This window comes from Marmota monax, unplaced genomic scaffold (genome assembly GCF_021218885.2).
Source record: "Marmota monax isolate L192 unplaced genomic scaffold, Marmota_monax_Labrador192_F-V1.1 WCK01_AAM20220418_F8-fsc00288, whole genome shotgun sequence".
NCBI classification, from domain to species: domain Eukaryota; kingdom Metazoa; phylum Chordata; class Mammalia; order Rodentia; family Sciuridae; genus Marmota; species Marmota monax.
In genome coordinates, this window is record NW_026693586.1 from 239,699 (window position 1) to 258,250 (window position 18,552).

General features: G+C 44.9%; 1 protein-coding gene and 1 pseudogene across 1 annotated transcript; one reads left to right on the forward strand and one right to left on the reverse strand.

Moving 5' to 3' along the window:
• On the reverse strand, positions 1-2,985 carry LOC124102897 (golgin subfamily A member 2-like; annotated as a pseudogene).
• A 10,034-nt stretch (positions 2,986-13,019) lies between these two features.
• Positions 13,020-17,941, forward strand: Defb108b (defensin beta 108B). The gene is made up of 2 exons (XM_046459341.1): positions 13,020-13,077; positions 17,778-17,941. Exons 1-2 carry the CDS (start codon positions 13,020-13,022, stop codon positions 17,939-17,941), a joined length of 222 nt encoding a protein of 73 aa, XP_046315297.1.
• Positions 17,942-18,552: the final 611 nt, after the last annotated feature.

The following is an 18,552-nucleotide window of genomic DNA, read 5'->3' on the forward strand; positions in this document are numbered from 1 at the left end:
CAGACTCTGCCCCAGCCCTGCCTACAGTGAGCCCCATCTTAAGGGCCGTGAAAATGCTGCCCACCTTCCCTGCCCCAAGGGCCCCCGTGCAAGGAGATGGAGCCCCCTAATGAAGGACTGCTTGGTGAGGGTAACGGGGCCACCAGAGAGCTCCCGCCCCTCTAGAAAGGCAGCCTGGTAACATTATGAGCCTCTGGCGCTCTTTCTGGAACAAGAGTCCAGAGATTAACACTCAGCCCTAGTGAAGGTGGCAAAGGGTCTATACCTCTTTGTCCCTCGTTACACAGGGTTCTTATAGTAAACGGGTGACAGGGAAGGAGTGGCAGCGTCAGGGTGGCATGAAAGTTTGGGGAAAAGGCCCTAGTCCCACGTCTCCGAGCGTCAACCAAGAGTCTCTCACAAGACCATGATCTTCACCTGGTCATGCTTGTGTGCACACAATAGAGGAAGTGGACGCAGGGTTTGGTGCCCAGGCTGAGGTGTTTCTGGGGGTTCTGGGTCTCATGCAGCAGTTGGATCATGGTCTGTGCAGTGGGGTTCAGAGGGGGAGAAACCCCCAGCCTCCTCTTGTGTTGCTGTCCGCAAGGCTCACCTCTCCAACAACAGCTGCTCCAAATTCCTGGGGGCTTGCGGGTCCAGGAGTGGGCTCCTCAGCAGGACTCTGAGCTGCTGCCAGGAACTGCCCTGCCACTCACTGTGTTCCCCCACCAGCCTCAGAATCAGCTCCTGCAGCTCCAGCAACTTGACCTTCTTCTCCTGCTTGTCCTGGGCCAGCGGCTGAGGTACGCCTCCTTCTCCTGGTGTCCCTCCTTCAACACTGCCCTCTGCTTTTGGTAGAGGGCAGTATACTCTGCGGTGGTATCAGTCTCTCCAGAGAGCTGGGTGCATTGATGGTCCAATTCCTCCACCTGCTCCTTGACCTCCACCTTCTCCTGCATAACCTCCAGGAAGCGGCTCTGCAGCTTCTCCATGGCCTCCTGTGGAGCCTGGGGGATCTCCCCAGACACACAGCTGTCCCCACTCCTGGGGACCAGGACTTGCTCTGTGTGCTCACTGCAGGATGGGGCTGCCAAGTGAGCCAGGTGCCAGTAGTGTGCCAGGGTCTCACGCAGCCCTGCCTTCTCTTCCTCAGCACTGGCTAGAGCCACATTATAAAACGTCACCATGGCCTCCCGGCTGTCTACGTCCTCTGGGATTGTGAGACTGGACTGAATAGCCTCCTCATCCTTTTCTTCCTTGTCCATTCCATCCTCTTCCCCAGGGACAGCCAGCAGGCTCAGCTGGGCTGTAGCTGTTGGTTCTGCTGATGGGTGGTTCTAGGTGCTGATGGGTGGTTCTAGGTGCTCCTGGGTCTCCTGCAACTCCTGGCGGGCCATCTCCACTCCATCTTGCCCTGCACCTCCTTATGCTGCAGCCGGTCAATGAGCTGATTCTGCAGCAGAAGTTGCTTGTGCAGAGCCTCCTTCTCAGAGGTCAGCTGCTGATTGGCAGCCATGTACTGCAGCAGGTGGGACAGGTACAGGTCTCACTGCTGCTGCAGACCCCGGGCCCCTTGGCTCTTCAGCTCCATGGTCTCCTTCAGCTCTCCCAGCTTCTTCTGCAGCTGACCCAGCTTCCTGGCCAGCTGCTTCTTGACTTGCTGCTCAGACTGCAGCGCAATGGTGATCTCCATGTTCTCACTGGCCAGCCTGAGGAAGCGCTCTGCAGCTCGGCCAGCTGCTCCTTGAGCTCATGGCTCTGTGAGTGCTCATGACTGATGGTGGTGTGGTCCTTCTGCCTGCTCTCCAGGATCTGCTTTAGCCCCTCCACCTGCTTGCTCCAGCCCTCCACTGCCCAATCCAACTCCCTCTGCTGCTGTTCCTACTCCAGAGTCAGGTGACTCAGCCTTTTGTTATCCTGCACCTGGGCATGGAGCTGTGCAGCCAGGTTCTCCAGTGCCCTCTGCAGCTCCTCATCTCTGCCTGCAGCCCTTGCTCTGCCTTGGAGGGCCACAGCATGAGGGCTCCACCATCTGGCTTCTCAGCTCTGCCAACTTGGTCTCCAGCTCCTGCACTTGACTCTCACTGTCTTTCTTCTCCCTCAAAGTGTGCATCTGCTCTGACATTTGCTGCATTCTCTGCTGCCACATGGCACTCTCTCCTTTCAGGCTCTCTGCATAGTGGTCTCTATCCTCCTGCGGTTGCTTCAGTGACTCCATCAGCTGCCCCCCATGTTTCTCCAGCTGTGCCCGCTCCTCATGACCTGCTGTGACTGCTGGTTACTATCAGGGGCTTCAGGCTGGCTAGAGAGTTGTTGCAGCAGAAGCTCAGACACGTCCAGCTTCTTTTGGAGCTCCTCCACTCCAGCTGCTTAGCTGCTTTCTCTGCCAGGACCCAAGTACATAGCTGCTTTCTCTCCCAGTAGGCTTCCTGAGGAGCCTCTCTTGCAGTTCTGAGTTCTGCTGCTTCACGTCCTCATTGCTTGTTGTTCTTCAGCTCCAGAATGAGGGCATCTCTCTCTCTGGTCAGCTCTGTGTTGTGCCTGTCTGCCTGCTTGTCTTATGTGGAGAGGGCACCCAGTGTCCATTCCAGCTCTCCCACACACTGTTGGGAAAACCGTAGATGGCTGGCAAGACCATCACACCGCCTGGCTGCATTCAGAGTGTGAGCCATGGCTGTCTGTAATTCTGCTTTCTCAGTCACCAGGATTTCTATTGTCTGGATTTGAACTTGAACCTGTTCCCTCAGAGCTCCCCGCCCCTTTGCCAACTTCTGTTGACCTGCCTTCTTCTCTTTTTCCAGGTGATCCAGAGTGTCTTGGTCTTACTGTTTAATGTTTACATTGTGCATCCATCTGTTGATGGACACCAAGCCTGGTTCTATAGTTTAGCCATTGTGAATTGTGCTGCTATAAACATGGGTATGCCTGTGTCACCTAGTCAGACTACCTTAATTCTTCAGGGTACATACTGAGAAGTGGTATACCTGTGCCATGTGGTGTTTCCATGCCTAGTCTTTTGAGGAGACTCTATAGTGATTTCCTTAATGGTTCGACTAATTTACAGTACCACCAACAGTGTTCCTTTTTCCTCTACATCATCTTCATATTGATTAAAATTTCTATTATTGATGATTGGCCATTCTGACTGGGTGAGATAAAATATCATTGTTTTTTTTAATTTGCATTTCCCTAGTTGTTAATGTTGTTGAATATTTTTTCACATATTTGTTGGCCATTTGTATTTCTCCTGAGAAGTGTCTGTTTAGTTCATTTGCCCAGTTAGTAATTGGGTTATTTGATTTTTTGGTATAAAGTGTTTTGAGCTCTTTATATTTTCTAGATATTAATCCTTTGTCAGTAGAATAGTTTGCAGAGATTTTCTCCCATTCTGTGTGTTCTCTCTTCACATTTGAAATTTTTTATTTTGCTATGAAAAGATTTTTAATTGACTTTGTTCCATTTGTTAACTATTGTCCTTATTTAATGAGCCTTAGGGGTCCTATTGAGAAAGGCATTGCCTGAGCCTGAAAAGTGCTGTTTTAACCTCATGTTTTCTTCTAGGAAATGAATAGTTTCTGGTCTAATTTCAAGGTCTTTGATGCATTTTGAGTTGATTTTTGTGCAGAATGAGAGACAGCATCTATTTTCATTCCTCTTCTTATGGGATAACCAGTTATCCCAACACCATTTGTTAAAGAGGCTGTTTTTTCTCCAGTGTATGTTTTGGGCACCTTTAGCAAGGATCTGATGGCTATAGATGTGTGGGTTTCTCTCTGTCTTCTATTCTGTGCACTTGGTCTATATGGCTGCTTTTATGAATGTAGGATATGGTTTTTGTTACTACGGAGCTGCTTTCCTTTGCCCTACTGTTCCACCATGATGTTCTGCCTGACTCTGGGCCCAGGGCTGTGAAACAGTCACAGCCTGACTATGGACTGAGTCCTCTGAAACTTTTCGTCCTCTATATTGTTCTTGTCAGGTCTTTTGGTCAGAGTGATGAAACAGGTGACTAAAACCCTACTTAATAGCTTCGCTTTTTAGGCTGTAGTTCTGAATTGAAAGGAAAAGAACAGTGGCGTGCTCACAGAAGTCAGTTATTTTTGTCAACATAATTTTGGCAGAACATAGTGTTCAGTGAGGAACGAAGGTTCCCTACCACTACAACCAGGAACCCAAATCCAGGTTCAAACTCCTGGGAAGACTGGAAAATCTCAAGCCTGTCATTTAGTGGTGAGGAATGCCCTCAAATACTAAATTGATAGTGAAGATACAGAATGGCTCCTCCCTGGTGTCTTCCTAAGAGACCTGGAGGGAGAGGACAAGCTGTGCCAACACCTACGCTGACATCACAGGCATGTGTCACTACTCCTGCTATGGTGAGCGGATAGATATAATTTTGCCTGCATGAATGACTAATTGAGAATCACTAAATCAATCAATCATGAGGACACTGGGCCAGATTTGAACAGAAGGACAAACTTCTCACTGAATAAATATGTCTGAAATTTGGAGGTAAGATATCTCCACACATCATATGAATGGATTAATCCAACAGGTGAGGAGGTCCCAGGAAAGGCACTCGTGGGTTGGAAAGGGACAATTCAGAATCATTGATTATCCAACCCACACTTGATCCATGTTGCCCGCTGGCTCCCCTCTCACCCAGGCCTGCACCTACCCTGGGATCTCCTCGTCTGTGGAGGAAGGCCTCTGCCCCACACCTCCCCTCTGTGGCTTCTCAGGCTGGGTTTCAATGAGCCTCTGAGGCAGAGGCTGTGGGGTTCCACCTGTCTCAGGTCTGACTTCCTCAGATGTTGACATTTGGATTTCTTGAGTCACAAGGAAAAGAAAAACAAATTCATAACCATGGAGAAAATGGACCCTCTCTTGCTCTTTCTTCACATGTGGTGTTGAGTAGACCCCATGGCCACAGAGTGAAATGCTTCCCACAGTGTGAAGGTCCATTCCCAGATGTGTCTTCGCCCTCAGGTACAGGCACTCGGTCCAAGGACAGGACCCTGCCACGGACCAGACACATCACATATGAAAGGTTATTTTAGATTTGCACCCCAGGTGACCAATTCTAGAGACTCTGTTCATTTCCTTCATTACACAGTGACTTAGGTTTATTAAAGAAAGGGTTTCCCCAGACTTATGAAATAATCATGGCTACCAGGATGGGTGTATGTAATCTCCTTACACACTTACTTGAAAATTAGAAACCCACTTCAGTCTCTCCTTCAAAATTTCAATTGCTACTTTTGAATCAAAGGAGGTAATATTTTCAGGCACAAATTCACATAGAAAATCTCTTGTCTTAGATACTAGACTTGAAGCTGATGATCTGGATTCTTATTTGTTGCTTTAATCAGCACCCCACTATTTAACTAGATGTTAATAATTAGCAAAACAAACACTACAAATTATCAACAGGTAGGAAATGGAAGAACTCACTTTAAACAAACAGTGGTTCTTTGAAAAAGTGAAAGGACGGAATTTTACATATTGCCTGAATTAACTGAAAAAGGAAACACAACACACTGCATTTATGGGATACAGCAAAAGCAATGCTGAGCAGGGAATTTTAATGAGTTGCCTACATTAGAAAGAATTTAAAAGCACTCAAATAATTAATGTAATTTGTTATCCCTAGTTCTGAAAAATGGAAGAAAAATTAAACACAAAACCAGAAGACAGAAAAAGATAATAAATGTCACAGGAAAAAAATGAGACAGGGACACAAAGAACAGTGACCAATGAAACAAAGTCCAGGTATTCAGAAAAGATGAATAAAATAGGGGAAAAAAACTCAAAGAAAGTAAACTTCAGACCAATACCCTTCATGAACATACATGCAAAAAGTTTTCTTTTTAATATTGGAAAACTGCATACAAAAACACATTTTTAAAGGCAGTGCACCATGATCAAGTGGGTTTCATCCCAGGGATGCAAGGTTGGTAAACATATGTTACTGACCACATAAATAGACTTAAAGACAAGAATCACATAATTATCTCAACTATCACATATTCAGAGATGGAAAGACATCCCATGTTCTTGGATAGGCAGGATTAATATTGTCAAAATAGCCTTACTACCAAACACTATACAGATTCAATGCATTTTCCATTAAAATTCCAATTATGCTCTTCACAGAACAACAATAAGCAGTTATGATATTCAGTTGGAAATATTAGAAATCCAGAATAGCCAAAGCAATCCTTTGTCTGAAAAATGAAGAAGGAGGCATCCCAATACTGAACTTCAAATTATACTGCAGAGCTACAATAACAAAAACAGCATGGTGTTGGCACCCAAACAGGCATGGGGGCATGAGGATCAATGGAATAGAACAGAAGACACAAAGACAAAAACACACAAGTGCAGTTATCTCCTACTTGACAAGCATGCAAAAATATACATAGGAGAAATTAGCCTTTTTTAACAATTGGTGCTGGGAAAACTGGAAATCCACATGTATTGGAATGAAACTTAACCTCTATCTCTCACCTTGCACAATTCTCAACTCAAAGTGGATCAAAGACCTAGGAATTAAATCAGAACCCCTGAAGCTGCTAGAAGAAAATGGAGGCCCAATACTCAAAATGTCTGCACAAGAACCGATTTCTTTAACAAGACTCCTAAAGCACAAGAAGTAAAACTTAAAAACCATAAATGGTAAGGCAAAAAATTAAAACACTTCTTCACAGCAAAGGAAACAATAAAGAGCATTCAGAGAGAGGCAACAGAATGGGAGAAGATCTTTGCCACCTGCTCCCCAGATAGGCATAAATATTCAAGACCCACAAAGAACTTAACACCAAAAAAAAAAAAAAAAACCCTAATGACCCAATCAATAAATGGGCAAAGGAACTAAACAGACACTTCTGAAAAGAAGAAACACAAATGATCAACAAATACATGAAAAAATATTCAACAGCTGTGGCAATTACAGAAATGTAAATTTAAACTACTTTGAGATTACATCTCACTCCAGTCAGAATGGCAATTATCAAGAATACAAGTAACAATAAATGTCGGTGAGGATGTGAGGGAAAGGGACACTCAAACATTGCTGGTGGGACTGCAAATTGCTGCAACCACTCTGGAATGTGACATGGAGGTCCCTCATAAAACTTGGATGGAATGGTGATTCTATCCTGGAATATCTGGAAGAAATAGATGAATTTACTAATACATAAGGCCTACCAAAATTGACCTCAGAAAATACTTTAAAAACTAAATATGGGAAGGGAGGGGAGGAGGCATGGGGACAAGAAAGATGGTGTGGAATGAGATGGACTTCATTACCCTAGGTACAGGTACGGCTGCACATATGAGAGAAATGAAAATGTGTGCTGCAATTGTATACAATGAATCATATAGACCCAATTAGAATAAATAAATTAATTTAAAAAATTAATAGTAATGATTTAAAAAATTAGTAGTGATGATTCTCCCAACAGAGAAAACCCCAGGACTGGATGGGTTCACTATTGGGTTTTACCAAACTTTGAAGAAAGTAATAACACCAAGGCTTCTCAAACTCTTCCATAGAATTGAAAGGGAAGATTCCTTTCCAACCCATTCTGTGGGGACAGCATGATTCTTTACCAAAATCTGACACAGGCATTATAGAAAAAGAAAATGATAAATATTCAGCCACAGAGAAAAATGAAATCCTATCATTTTTTAAAAAATGGATGGAAATGGAGGACATCGTGTGCTAGACAGAGAAAACAAGTGTCTCCTCTCATGTGTGGAAACTAAGGGGAGAAGATGACCAAAAGGTAGAAGAGGGATTGCTAGGGGCATGGGAGGGTATGGGAGGAGAGGTCAGAAGAGAGGGGGAAATGGGTAGAGGAAGGCTGGGTGGAGAGGACCCAGGGCTTTTCTGTGCCTGTGTGGAGACAGCACAGGGAATCCCATTGACTTCCTCAATCTATCTGTGTTCGTCACCATCATTTACAAATGTCCATGGTAAAAAACGCCAGTTTTCACATCCATCCATCCACCTGCCCACGGGGATCAGAATGCTGGAGTAAATGTTCTCTGAACCGTCAGCAGTTCTGTGGTGATCTAAACATAGAATGATCTATTTTATCCTTCTCAGTATAAAGAAACACTCTTGAAAATGAAACTGCCCTTAGCACTTAACCCTCTGTCATCCCATTGTCTCCACTCCACTTTTTCCAGCAATAATCTGGAAAAGGACACCAACCTGAGGTCCCACCGTTGCTCTTTTCTTTCAGCAGGTGGTCAGACAGGTGGCTGCTGGACACACAGCCCAGGAAGAGATGCAGCCTCCAGGAGGCCAGTGCAAGGGGCAGTGAGGGAGCGTCCCTTCCCTGGACTTTCATACTGCCCCACAGTTATGTGATCCAACACCTCAGCTAACGTAAGCCTCCTAATCCCCCAGTGGAGTTTTCTGTTAATCAGTGACTCACACCTTTGCCTCACATGACTCTACTCAGGGCATCTGACCTGCCAATCATTGTGTACATCCCTGGACCCTTTTGCCAATCTTTCTGAGGCAATACTTGTTTAGATACAAGCTCAAAATCAACAGTTAAAATGATTTTGAGAGTTTTAAAAGATTGCAAATGCAAGTTGATCTAAATGGCATTTGGTTTTAATGAATTTTGGTTACTGTGGTCTGAAAGATTTTTTCCTGCCATTTTACTTAATGATGTCTTCATTAAAAGTAATACATTTCAATGATTCCATTATTTACAAGAAACATACTTGTTATGTGGTGAACATGAACCTCAGTTTGCCTTGAAAAGACTTTCTATTTCCTGAAAATTTGGAATGACATTTCTGGACATGAAGCCCAGAATGACCACATGGGCGAAGGACAGTCTGATGCTGAGGGATGTTGTCCCTGGTTTGCTATGAGATTTGGGTCGGGCTTCTGAGTTCCATTTGAGGAGCAGTATATGGCTCTGGCATCAGCCCTTCTCCTGGAGAGTCCACTGGGGCCCTCACCTGGCCAAATCAATCAGTGCTGCTCAGTGCCTGTGGCAGGCAGAAATGTTAGCAGTGGCCCTCTGCCCTGCCCAGTGGTCCCAAACCTCTCCCTGACCAACAGAAATTCCCAGCTGTGTTCCAGACCTTTCCTGATGGTATCCCTCTTTCTTGGTCCCAGAGAATTCCAGACACATAAATTTGCATTGGGAAGATCTGGACTTTGGTCATCATCATCATCATCATATTTCCTAGCCTGAAGAGAAGAAGAAGATCATTGGAATACTAACAAACCTCCACGGAGTACGTGAAACTTCAGCAGTGCCTATGAGGATCACTACTTTCTTCATGCCTTCCAGGTTAGATTAGCCTTTCCTGCTCACCCCAGGGCACCTGGAACATTTCCCAGGGCTCAGGCCTGCACAAAGAGTATGCACTAACCTTCCATTTCCAGAAAATACAGTTGCTGGGCTCAAGATCTGCAGGGGGGAAATTCCAGGGATGATGATGGGGTTGGGATGGAAGCACCATCCCCAACCTCTCACAAAAGACAAGCCAGTTCCTGGCCTCAAGTTTTCCTGGATGAGCAGGTGGTGACTGTGGTTGGAAAGATTGCCACCCACAGCTATGGAGGGAAGGATCCTCACCCACAGCTTTTCAGGCTGTGTGGGACACACTAAATCCCTAAATTTTACATCTTTTTAGATGCTCAACCGCGCAGACACCTTCCCTGAATCAACCCTACAAGCCCAGGTTACTCACTGTCTCCAGAAGACCAATTGAAATATTTAATGAGGGGATTCTAATCCAGAGGCAACCACCAGTAAATATGCCATCCAAGAGTATCTGTGGGCATCCAAGGTGTAGAGAAACCTCAGTGGACATCATCAGTAGGTAAAACCTAACTTGAACAGAGAAATGTTCAAAAATAACCCATGCAAAGAAATTGAATAGTATACACAATAATGAATAACACCAATAGTGCTCATGGTAATTCTATGACTGAGAATACTAACCACTTTAGGAAATAGAAGATTAAAATGTACAGGCTGCTTTTACTGATTGACAGGGATTTAAATTGTTACATTTTATAGGCCCAACAGAAATAGATTAATATTTTTAGCCACTTTACTTACTATGCCAATTATGAATGAAATTTGAGAGAGAGAAAGAACCACAGAAAGAAAGCTTTTCTTTAAAATCTTGTTCTTAATTGTTTATGGTCTTCTAAAGTAGTCGTGTGTGGGTACAGAGCTCAGTCCACACGGCACCTGAGTATTGTATGGAGCATTACCTAAAACATCATAAAAAACTTACTGCAACCCCTGCTCCTGGCTCCCTTAGTATTTCTTCCAAACAGAGGTAGAGCTGTTTCTATACTACTTCTCTTCCATCAAAACCATCATAAAAATATGTCAGGAAAGACTGTCAAGACAACTTGGTTAATTGAGAAAGAGTTAAAATGCTTCCTTTTCTTGGAGGTGGCTTAAATGGGAAAATTGGGGGGGGGGGGTGTTTTGTTGTTTGTTTTTTGTTTTTTGTTTTTTTTTTTTTGAGAGAGAGAGAGAGAGAATTTTTTTAACATTTATTTTTTAGTTTTTGGTGGACACAATATCTTTATTTTATTTTTTATGTGGTGCTGAGGATTGAACCCAGCGCCCCGCGCATGCCAGGTGAGTGTGCTGCCACTTGAGCCACATCCGCATCCCTTAAAATTGTTTTTAAAGAATGCAAACTCTAATACTACAGGGATTTTATTAGTATACAAATGCCCATACCTGAAAATACTTATAAACATGTAGGTGCGCGTGCGAGCGCGCGCGCCCAAGCACGCAAACACACACACACACACACACACACACACACGAAACACTTTTTCTTCTCTTTCCTTGTTTGTAGTACTAATTCAAATATATCCCTATCACATCATTGCCACACCAATGCCTGGAAATGCCGAGTTTCTGTTCTCACGACTAAAAAGCTCAGGGGTCACTCCAGTTGAACTGGGCTAACTGGGCTGCGCAAAATAACCACACAAGAGACACAAATACCTTTTTCTTTGGGGTCGCTGTGACGGCTCCTCTGACCTTAAGGGTCCCGAAGAAAGAGAGAGAACAAGAGCACACGCTGACCCCTTTTATTGAGAAGAAGCTATTCAAATGAGGCAAGGGGTCAGGTTTCAGGGGGCTGAGTCTATGATGTCCACTGTCAGCAGGTTGACTGACACCTGGGTAGACCACACCCAAGGGCACAGTAAGAGAAGGGGACCCACACAAGGCACGTCCATGGAAGATTCTATCCTAAACAGGGCAAGGGGTTATATTACAAAGGAACAGGTGAGCATAGCTTCACCCATGGGGCTGTAGCAAGACACACCCATGCATGAGACACCAACCCTCGGACCCAAGAAGGGTGGGGAAAGCTCTGCCACATTTCTGCGACTGAGCGCCTCAGCACCCAGCTGGGGAGTATAATCCAGTCACGTGTAAGGTTGGTCTCCCACATGGAAATTATTTTAACTAAATGGAAGGCCTCTGGATATTCTTCAAAAATCCTGATTATTAGAATTGCTTCTATGTTTCTGATGTTCCTCAAACACAAATCTAAGAAAGGACTCACCCAAACCCTCCAGATAATGGACAGACCACACCCAAAGATTCCAATGCAATTAAGTGTTTAGAAGTGATTGGTGGATCTGACACCAAGTGAGTGGGTATGGGTGGTAGACCTGCTACCAACAGAGGATATGGAAAGCCTGTCCTTCGAAGGCCAGCTCCGAAGGAGAAGCTCTCTCCTCTCGAGATTCAGCAGGGAAACCTGGTGGTTACTGCTCCTGGAGACATGGAGGCAGCTTCACTCCACTGTGGAGGTGAGTCTCAGTTTGATGACTGTATAAAACCTGAATGGTCATCAAATGCAGCTGATCATCAAATCCATTTGGGTCCTTCTCTACCTGCAGAGTCATCATTGTCACCTTGCCCTGACGCACACTTAAATAAGAATTCGGTTCCTGTGGGGCCACTGCTGGCTCCTAGAGGGAAACTTTGTCTGAACTGGCAGAGACCGTCCGCGGCTGGTGCTGGGCTGCGGAACATGGGAAACACTTGCTACGTGAATGCAGCCCTGCAGTGCCTGACATACACACCTCCCCTGGCCAACTACATGCTGTCCCAGGAGCACTGCCAACGCTGTCCTCGTCACAGGGTCTGCATGCTGTGTGTGATGCAAGCCCACGTGACACGGGCTCTCCGCCACCCTGGGGATGTCATTCAGCCCCTGCCTGCATTGGTTGCTGGCTTCCACACATCCCGGCAGGAAGATGCCCCTGCATTTCTACTATTTATACTCAATGCTGTGCAGAAAGTATGTCTGCATGGACACGAGCGGCCAGGGGCTCACTCTCTTCCATTTGCAGTGACATTTTACTGTCATGAGTTGTTCCCCTTGAAAGCAAGTTTTGAAGATAAATGACAACCTCATGCAACTCCTCACTCAGCTCTGAACAACACTCCAACATGCTAGTAACCAGTGAGAAGTTCACAAGTTCATGGTGGAAGCAAATTCACATTCAGTATTTGGGAGAATGTTTACTGGCACAAAATGCAGTAAGCTCTCTACCATAAGCACAGTACATTAGAGAGGAGGCTAGGAGTGAGGGGGCCATCAGCCATTAACAAAGCTGAGAAGGCTGGGAGATGTTCACAAACCAAAGAACTCATCACTGAACTAAGCCAACTGGTCTTTTAACATGCCCAACTCACTGTGACTTAATATAGATGGATCTTTGTTCAGAAACTTTGATCCATTGCCAAGATGTTTGTAGATGATGTTCCTATTTAACAAGGTTTGCTGGTCAAAACTGCTCCCACATGCTTACTGAACAGAATGTCCAAGAAAACAAGGACTCAGCCTTCCCCGAAGGCCATTCTGCATGCACAGAATGCCTCTGTCCATGCTCCCCTTGGTGAGGCACAGATGGCAGCTTACCAAAGACCTTTCCCTGGTGCTAGAGCTGCAGACGAAGCTCTCACTGCCTCCTGGAGATGAAGCCAAGCTTTCTTCTCCCTCCAGCCATGAGGACCTCAGTCCTCCTCTTTGCCCTTCTCTTCTTCATGAGCCAAGTTCTACCAGGTAACAAAATATACCTTGCAGGAGCTTTGTTAAGTGAAGAGTATCCAAGGTCATATGGGGATCCAATACTCAAAGAGAAAGCACCATCACCTATGCCCAGGCCAGGGGTTGCCCTAGGAAATCTGGAACACCCGATGGCTGAGAGACCCTTAACCACCCGACACATCAGCTCTCAGCAACTCTCAGTTAGATGAAATCGGTCAAGGATGTTCCAAGGGTTGAAATCCTCTTAAGCCATCATTAAACCTCCATGTCATTAGGCAAGTTTACTAGCAGCTTCTAAACCTAGATGACAAGAAATGGGGAAGCATTCTCCCAAATACTGGTCTCCAAAACTCCTTTAGCAACAGTTAGTCTTTCGAAGACACCGGCAGAAGATCCATGCCAGAGCTATAGTGGGCACAGGCAGAAGGGAGAAGGGTTTGGTGGGAGCAGTCTCCTTCAAAGCATTGCTACAGCCTAAGAAGTATCAGTCCATCGGCCTCTACACTGTTGGCCCTTGGGCTTGACTCTGCTCCTCCAGGCTCATCCCATCCCCTGACTCTGTCTCTGTTCAACATTTAACCTGCTGAACAGACCTCAGTCGCAGGGATCAGTGATCATCCTGAGACAGAGCCTTCTCCTGCACTCAGCATGACACAAATGATAGATATGAGCCCCCTTGCACAGACATGCTTTGAAGCAATGTGTGCAGAGCTTCTTGCTTTTACCCCAGGTCCCAGGATACTGAAAATAGATCAGGTCCTTTCCTACAACTCCTGAATAAGTAAATTCAATGAAAAATATGCAATTTACTGCTTGATGAGAAGACACTTCTCTTTATGTCCCTGACCTTTTCCCTGTTCTTTCCACTCTCAAAGTCCTGCATTCTTGGGAAAGATGAGAAGGTACTTCTCTAATGTCAAGCAGTAAGTTGCATATTCTTCCTTGAATCTATTTATTCAGGCAATACCGTGTGTGTGTGTGTGTGTGTGTGTGTGTTTCTGTTTCTCTGTGTGTGTGTGTTTCTGTTTGTGTGTGTGTGTGTGTGTGTGTGTGTGTGTAGTACATCCTCCATTCATCTCTCCATATGGTTTTGGGGTGAACAAATGGCTGGTCTGGAACCAGGTCCTCAGGGCTGAGGTTAAATACTCCCTCACACTGTGAAGAGCAGTGTGTAGATTAACTGAAATTCTTATGAGTGGCCTCAATAATAGTTTCTATTCTTTGAAGGGAAGAAAAAGTTTTTTAAGCTGGTGCAAAACTATTTTTAACAAAACCAAAGCAGGTTAGCTTTGTCACAGTTAGCACAGCAGCTATGATAGTACAGATCCTATGAAATCATTTTGCAACCAGATGAGGAAGAGCCTCAGAGATATCTGGTCCATTTTTCCTGTTCTACAGGGGGGACAATTACAGTCCTGTTCAGCAGTGTGCCTCCCCCAGGGGGAAAGCCTAAGCTGCAAGCTGCAGTCAGGGCTGCTTCTTCCCATCCTGGCATGTTCTACACCTTCCACTGCTGGGTTCTGCCATCCTTCTTCCTTTGCATAACCCTACAGAGACTGACTATAGGGGACAGCAAGTCCAATCTTATTAGCTCAGGAGCTCACAAAGCTAGTGGGATACTTGTCCTTATGGCATTACTGAAGACCCATCCAATTAGTACTGAGCATTCCCCTTGCTAAACATGGGTTTGAAGGAAAAATAAATTTAAAATATTTTAAAATTTGTATGCCCAGAACATGAATGCTTCTAATTCAGCTTTAACAATTCCAAATTCAGAAAACCTTATTTTGTATTCATTGTCACTCAAACTTTTTTTTTATTGTCACTCTAACAAGACAAAGGAAAGTGATGTGGTAGAAGAGAGAGGCGAGGGCATTACTTATGGTCAGGATGGAATGCAGCGAGATGGGGAGGAGCAAGCTGACGACGCAGGAAGACAGGTCCTCTCTGGTGGTCCTCAGGGGGACATTGGCAGCAGGATTGCAGGTTTTTATTGGGGAAGGTGGAGAGGTGAGGAGGATGCAGAGAGGAGTAAGAGGCAGAAATAGAATGGGACTTAGACACAAGCATGGCTCTGTCCCTACCACCCCCTCACTGGATCACAGGTGCTCTTGGGTGAGCTGCGTCCTTCTCCCGGTCTCATTTCCTCTTAGGGAAGTGGTTAGACACGACAATCTGTGGTGTTCATTATAAATCTAAATTTTGTTTCTACAGCAATTAGCTAAACACATGGGTTCGGTGGGGAAACATCAATTTAAAATATTTTAAGCCTGATGCAGTGGTGCAACCCTATAATAGCAGCAACTCAGGAGGCTGAGGCTGGAGGATCACAAGTTCAAGGCTAGCCTGAGGAGCAACCTAACAAGACCCTGTCTAAAATAAATTTTTTTTAAAAAAATTTTTAGTTGTTGATATACCCTTATTTTATTTATATGCCATCCTGAGAATCGAACCCAGTGCCTCACATATGCCAGGCAAGTGTGTTACCACTGAGTCATAGCTCCAGCTTCTAAAATAAATTTTTTTTAAATAGACTGGGTATGTAGCTCAGCAACAGAGCACCACGGGATTCAGTTGCCAGTACTATATATATATATATATATTCTTTATTAATTATATAAAATATTTATTATATATTTATATAATGTATATGTGTATATAATGTATATATTTGTGTGTATGTATGTGTGTGTATATATATATATATATATATATATATATCTCCATGCCAGTCATATCTACAGCTAATTGATGCTTTTAGTGCAGCTTTAAAACTTACAAATTTAGAAAAACTTATTCCTTTTTTTTAACATTTCCTCAAATAAAATAGAGGAAAACAATGTGGCCAAACAGAGGCGAGGGAATTCCTTGCTGTCAAAATGGAATACAGCGAGATCGGGGAAGAACGGCGTGGCTTCTATTTTCACTGTGCACGGTTCATGGGAAAGAACAAAGAAAAGAAAGAAATGCACTTGAATTCCTAGCAATGTTTTTACAAAGTCCTGCGGTTTGGAGATTTAACGCTCAGTATATTCTACTGTGCACAAGATAGCACAGGACACGTGTACCTCGAGTGAGAGGAAGCGTCTATACGAGCATTTCTCTGTGATCGATTCTGGGATACATATACAGAGAAGAACAAGATGAGAGTCCTGCCCTAAAGGGATCCTTCACGGCGAGTAAGGCGAGAGCAGGGAACCTCAGCCGTGGTAGAGGGCAAGAAGGGCCAGCAGAGGGCGCGCAGGAGGTTCAGCACGCTCCGGGGCCAGTCAGGGATCCCTGGCTTCATTTTCAGCCATCGACAGACCTGGGTACAGTAGGCTGCTTTTCGCCTAAGGCTAACGGAAGCCTCCCTCTATCACTGCTGACTAGTGAAGACAAGGTGCACAGGTCAGGAATCCAAGAGCCCAGATTTCTGCCGGTTTCTATATAGTGCTCAACACTTAGAATGACCATCAGTTTTTATTTTTTTTCTGAAACCTACACCATTAAAATTGTTTCCCAGTTCACATTTTAGGAAAAATACGATGTTGCCTATTTGTTCTTTACATCCATTCACCAATTTGTTGTATGAACATTGAAGAGTTTAAGTCAATTTAATGCACCTGGGTTTCAGTTCAGTCCAGTTCAATTCAGTAGACATTTATTTAATATATACTAGATTCAAGAATTGGCCTTTGTATTTGGGAACACACACAACAACAACAACAACAAAATCCTGAAAGTTTTAGTTTGCTACCCCTCTTCCTGGAAAAGCTGCTGTGTTACACACACAGGAGGCAGCTCCAAATTAAGCTACTTTTTAAACTGAGCACATCAGTGTGTGTGACCCATCCCCATAACCCACCCCTGGGACAGTGATATCCACCCCCCCCCCTTCCACATTTTTTCTGAACAAGAATATCTCAGGTCATAAATCACATACTACTCAATGTCTTGAACAAGTACATTTGAATGTCTCACTCCCAATGCAGGCGAAGGCTCCAGAGCAGCACTGCAGCCTCCAGCCCCAGGGGGCTGAGGGGGGTGAAGGAAGCACCAGGCTGAGGCACAACTGTGTGCTACATACGCAGGAATATGGTGCCAGCTCCCAGGGAAAGAGCCTGTTACCAATTTCATCAAAGTATATTTTCTTACTATCTTTTAGATCTATTTTTCAGTTCCCCTTTTCAAAGATGCACAGGTAGACAGAGACAGATAGATAGATGTGATATTATGACATATCATATATTCTGTGTGACCCACCGCCAGCACAGCAATATCTTAGGACACAAAACAAATGCTATTCAATGTTTTCAATAGGACATGTCTTGGGCCCTATTCCTTTTCTCTAAAACCTTTCTTCTACGCTAGAAAATTTGGTGGTACTAAAAGTAATATTAAGCAGGACTGGTCCATGTCTTCCTTCAGAGTCAGGAGATAGGAAAGTCAGATGAGTGAACTGAGTGCAGCGTGCGTGCCCAGGGCCCATAAAGGCAGGAGGGCCACTCAGCTGTAGCTTTCTGCTACTCCGTGCACCCAAGGTTGCCAGATTTTTTTGAGAGAAGTTTCCAAAGTTTTATGTGACACCAGATTTTTAAGTATTGGTGTAAGAAATCAAATAACAAGAAATGTCTACACAAAACTGTTCCCAGACCCTGCCCTCTCACCCCCTTGAACTTAATAAAAACTCAGAAGAACAATAAATGATTAAAACAATCCTCCTCTGTGTGCAGTCAGGGGCAGATTCAAGGAAATCTGTGAGCGCCCCAACGGATCCTGCCGACATAACTGCATCTCAACCGAAGTCTACGCGGGGAGGTGTTTGGACGGCAACCCGTGCTGCCTGCCTTTGGGGAACCAACCTAGAATCAGGGGCACAGTACCCCAGGATCACTAAGCCTTCTATTTGGATCGTTTGTTCTCTCTGCGCCCCCATCTCCTCCTCTCTTTTCCTTTTTTTCTTTTTTCTCAAATCTCTTTTTCTCACAGGGATCCTTGCTGAGTGCTCAATCAATAATAAAGCAAGACTAGCAAACGCAACATTTGTTTTTAAATCATGTTCCTTACCATCCCTTGATCACTGTCTGGTTCTCAGCCATTCTATCCCCTTTTTGTCTGGATGAGCTCCTGGGGTAGGGTGAGGGGACTCGGTCACACCCGCTGCTTTTGCCCAGCCTGCAGCCCTCCCTGTGCATCTGAGGAGACTCCTTCCCTCTCCCAGCTTCCTCCTTCCACACAATCTGCGGAGTCCCCCTCACCAAAAAAAGGGTAGCATGTGCAATCAAATTTCCCCAAATCGGACTCGCCGAAAGCCTGAATCATGAACAAAGTGAAGCCCAGATGGAAGGTCATTTCTTTTGCATCCCTTTCAAAGGCAGTGCTTGGGTCTGCCAGGCCCTCATAGCTGCCACCAGTTCTCTAGCCCCCCACCCCACCCCGCTTTCCCTGAGCACAACCATCAAGCATTTCCTTCCAGCTTGTAAACCACCACGTGGCTTCCTATGGCTG

Bases quoted from the DNA above. Each gene is read 5' to 3' on its own strand.
- Defb108b (XM_046459341.1), top strand. From the start codon at position 13,020: ATGAGGACCTCAGTCCTCCTCTTTGCCCTTCTCTTCTTCATGAGCCAA. The intron at 13,078-17,777 runs GTAACAAAATAT...CTCTGTGTGCAG, and splicing joins CATGAGCCAAGTTCTACCAG to TCAGGGGCAGATTCAAGGAA.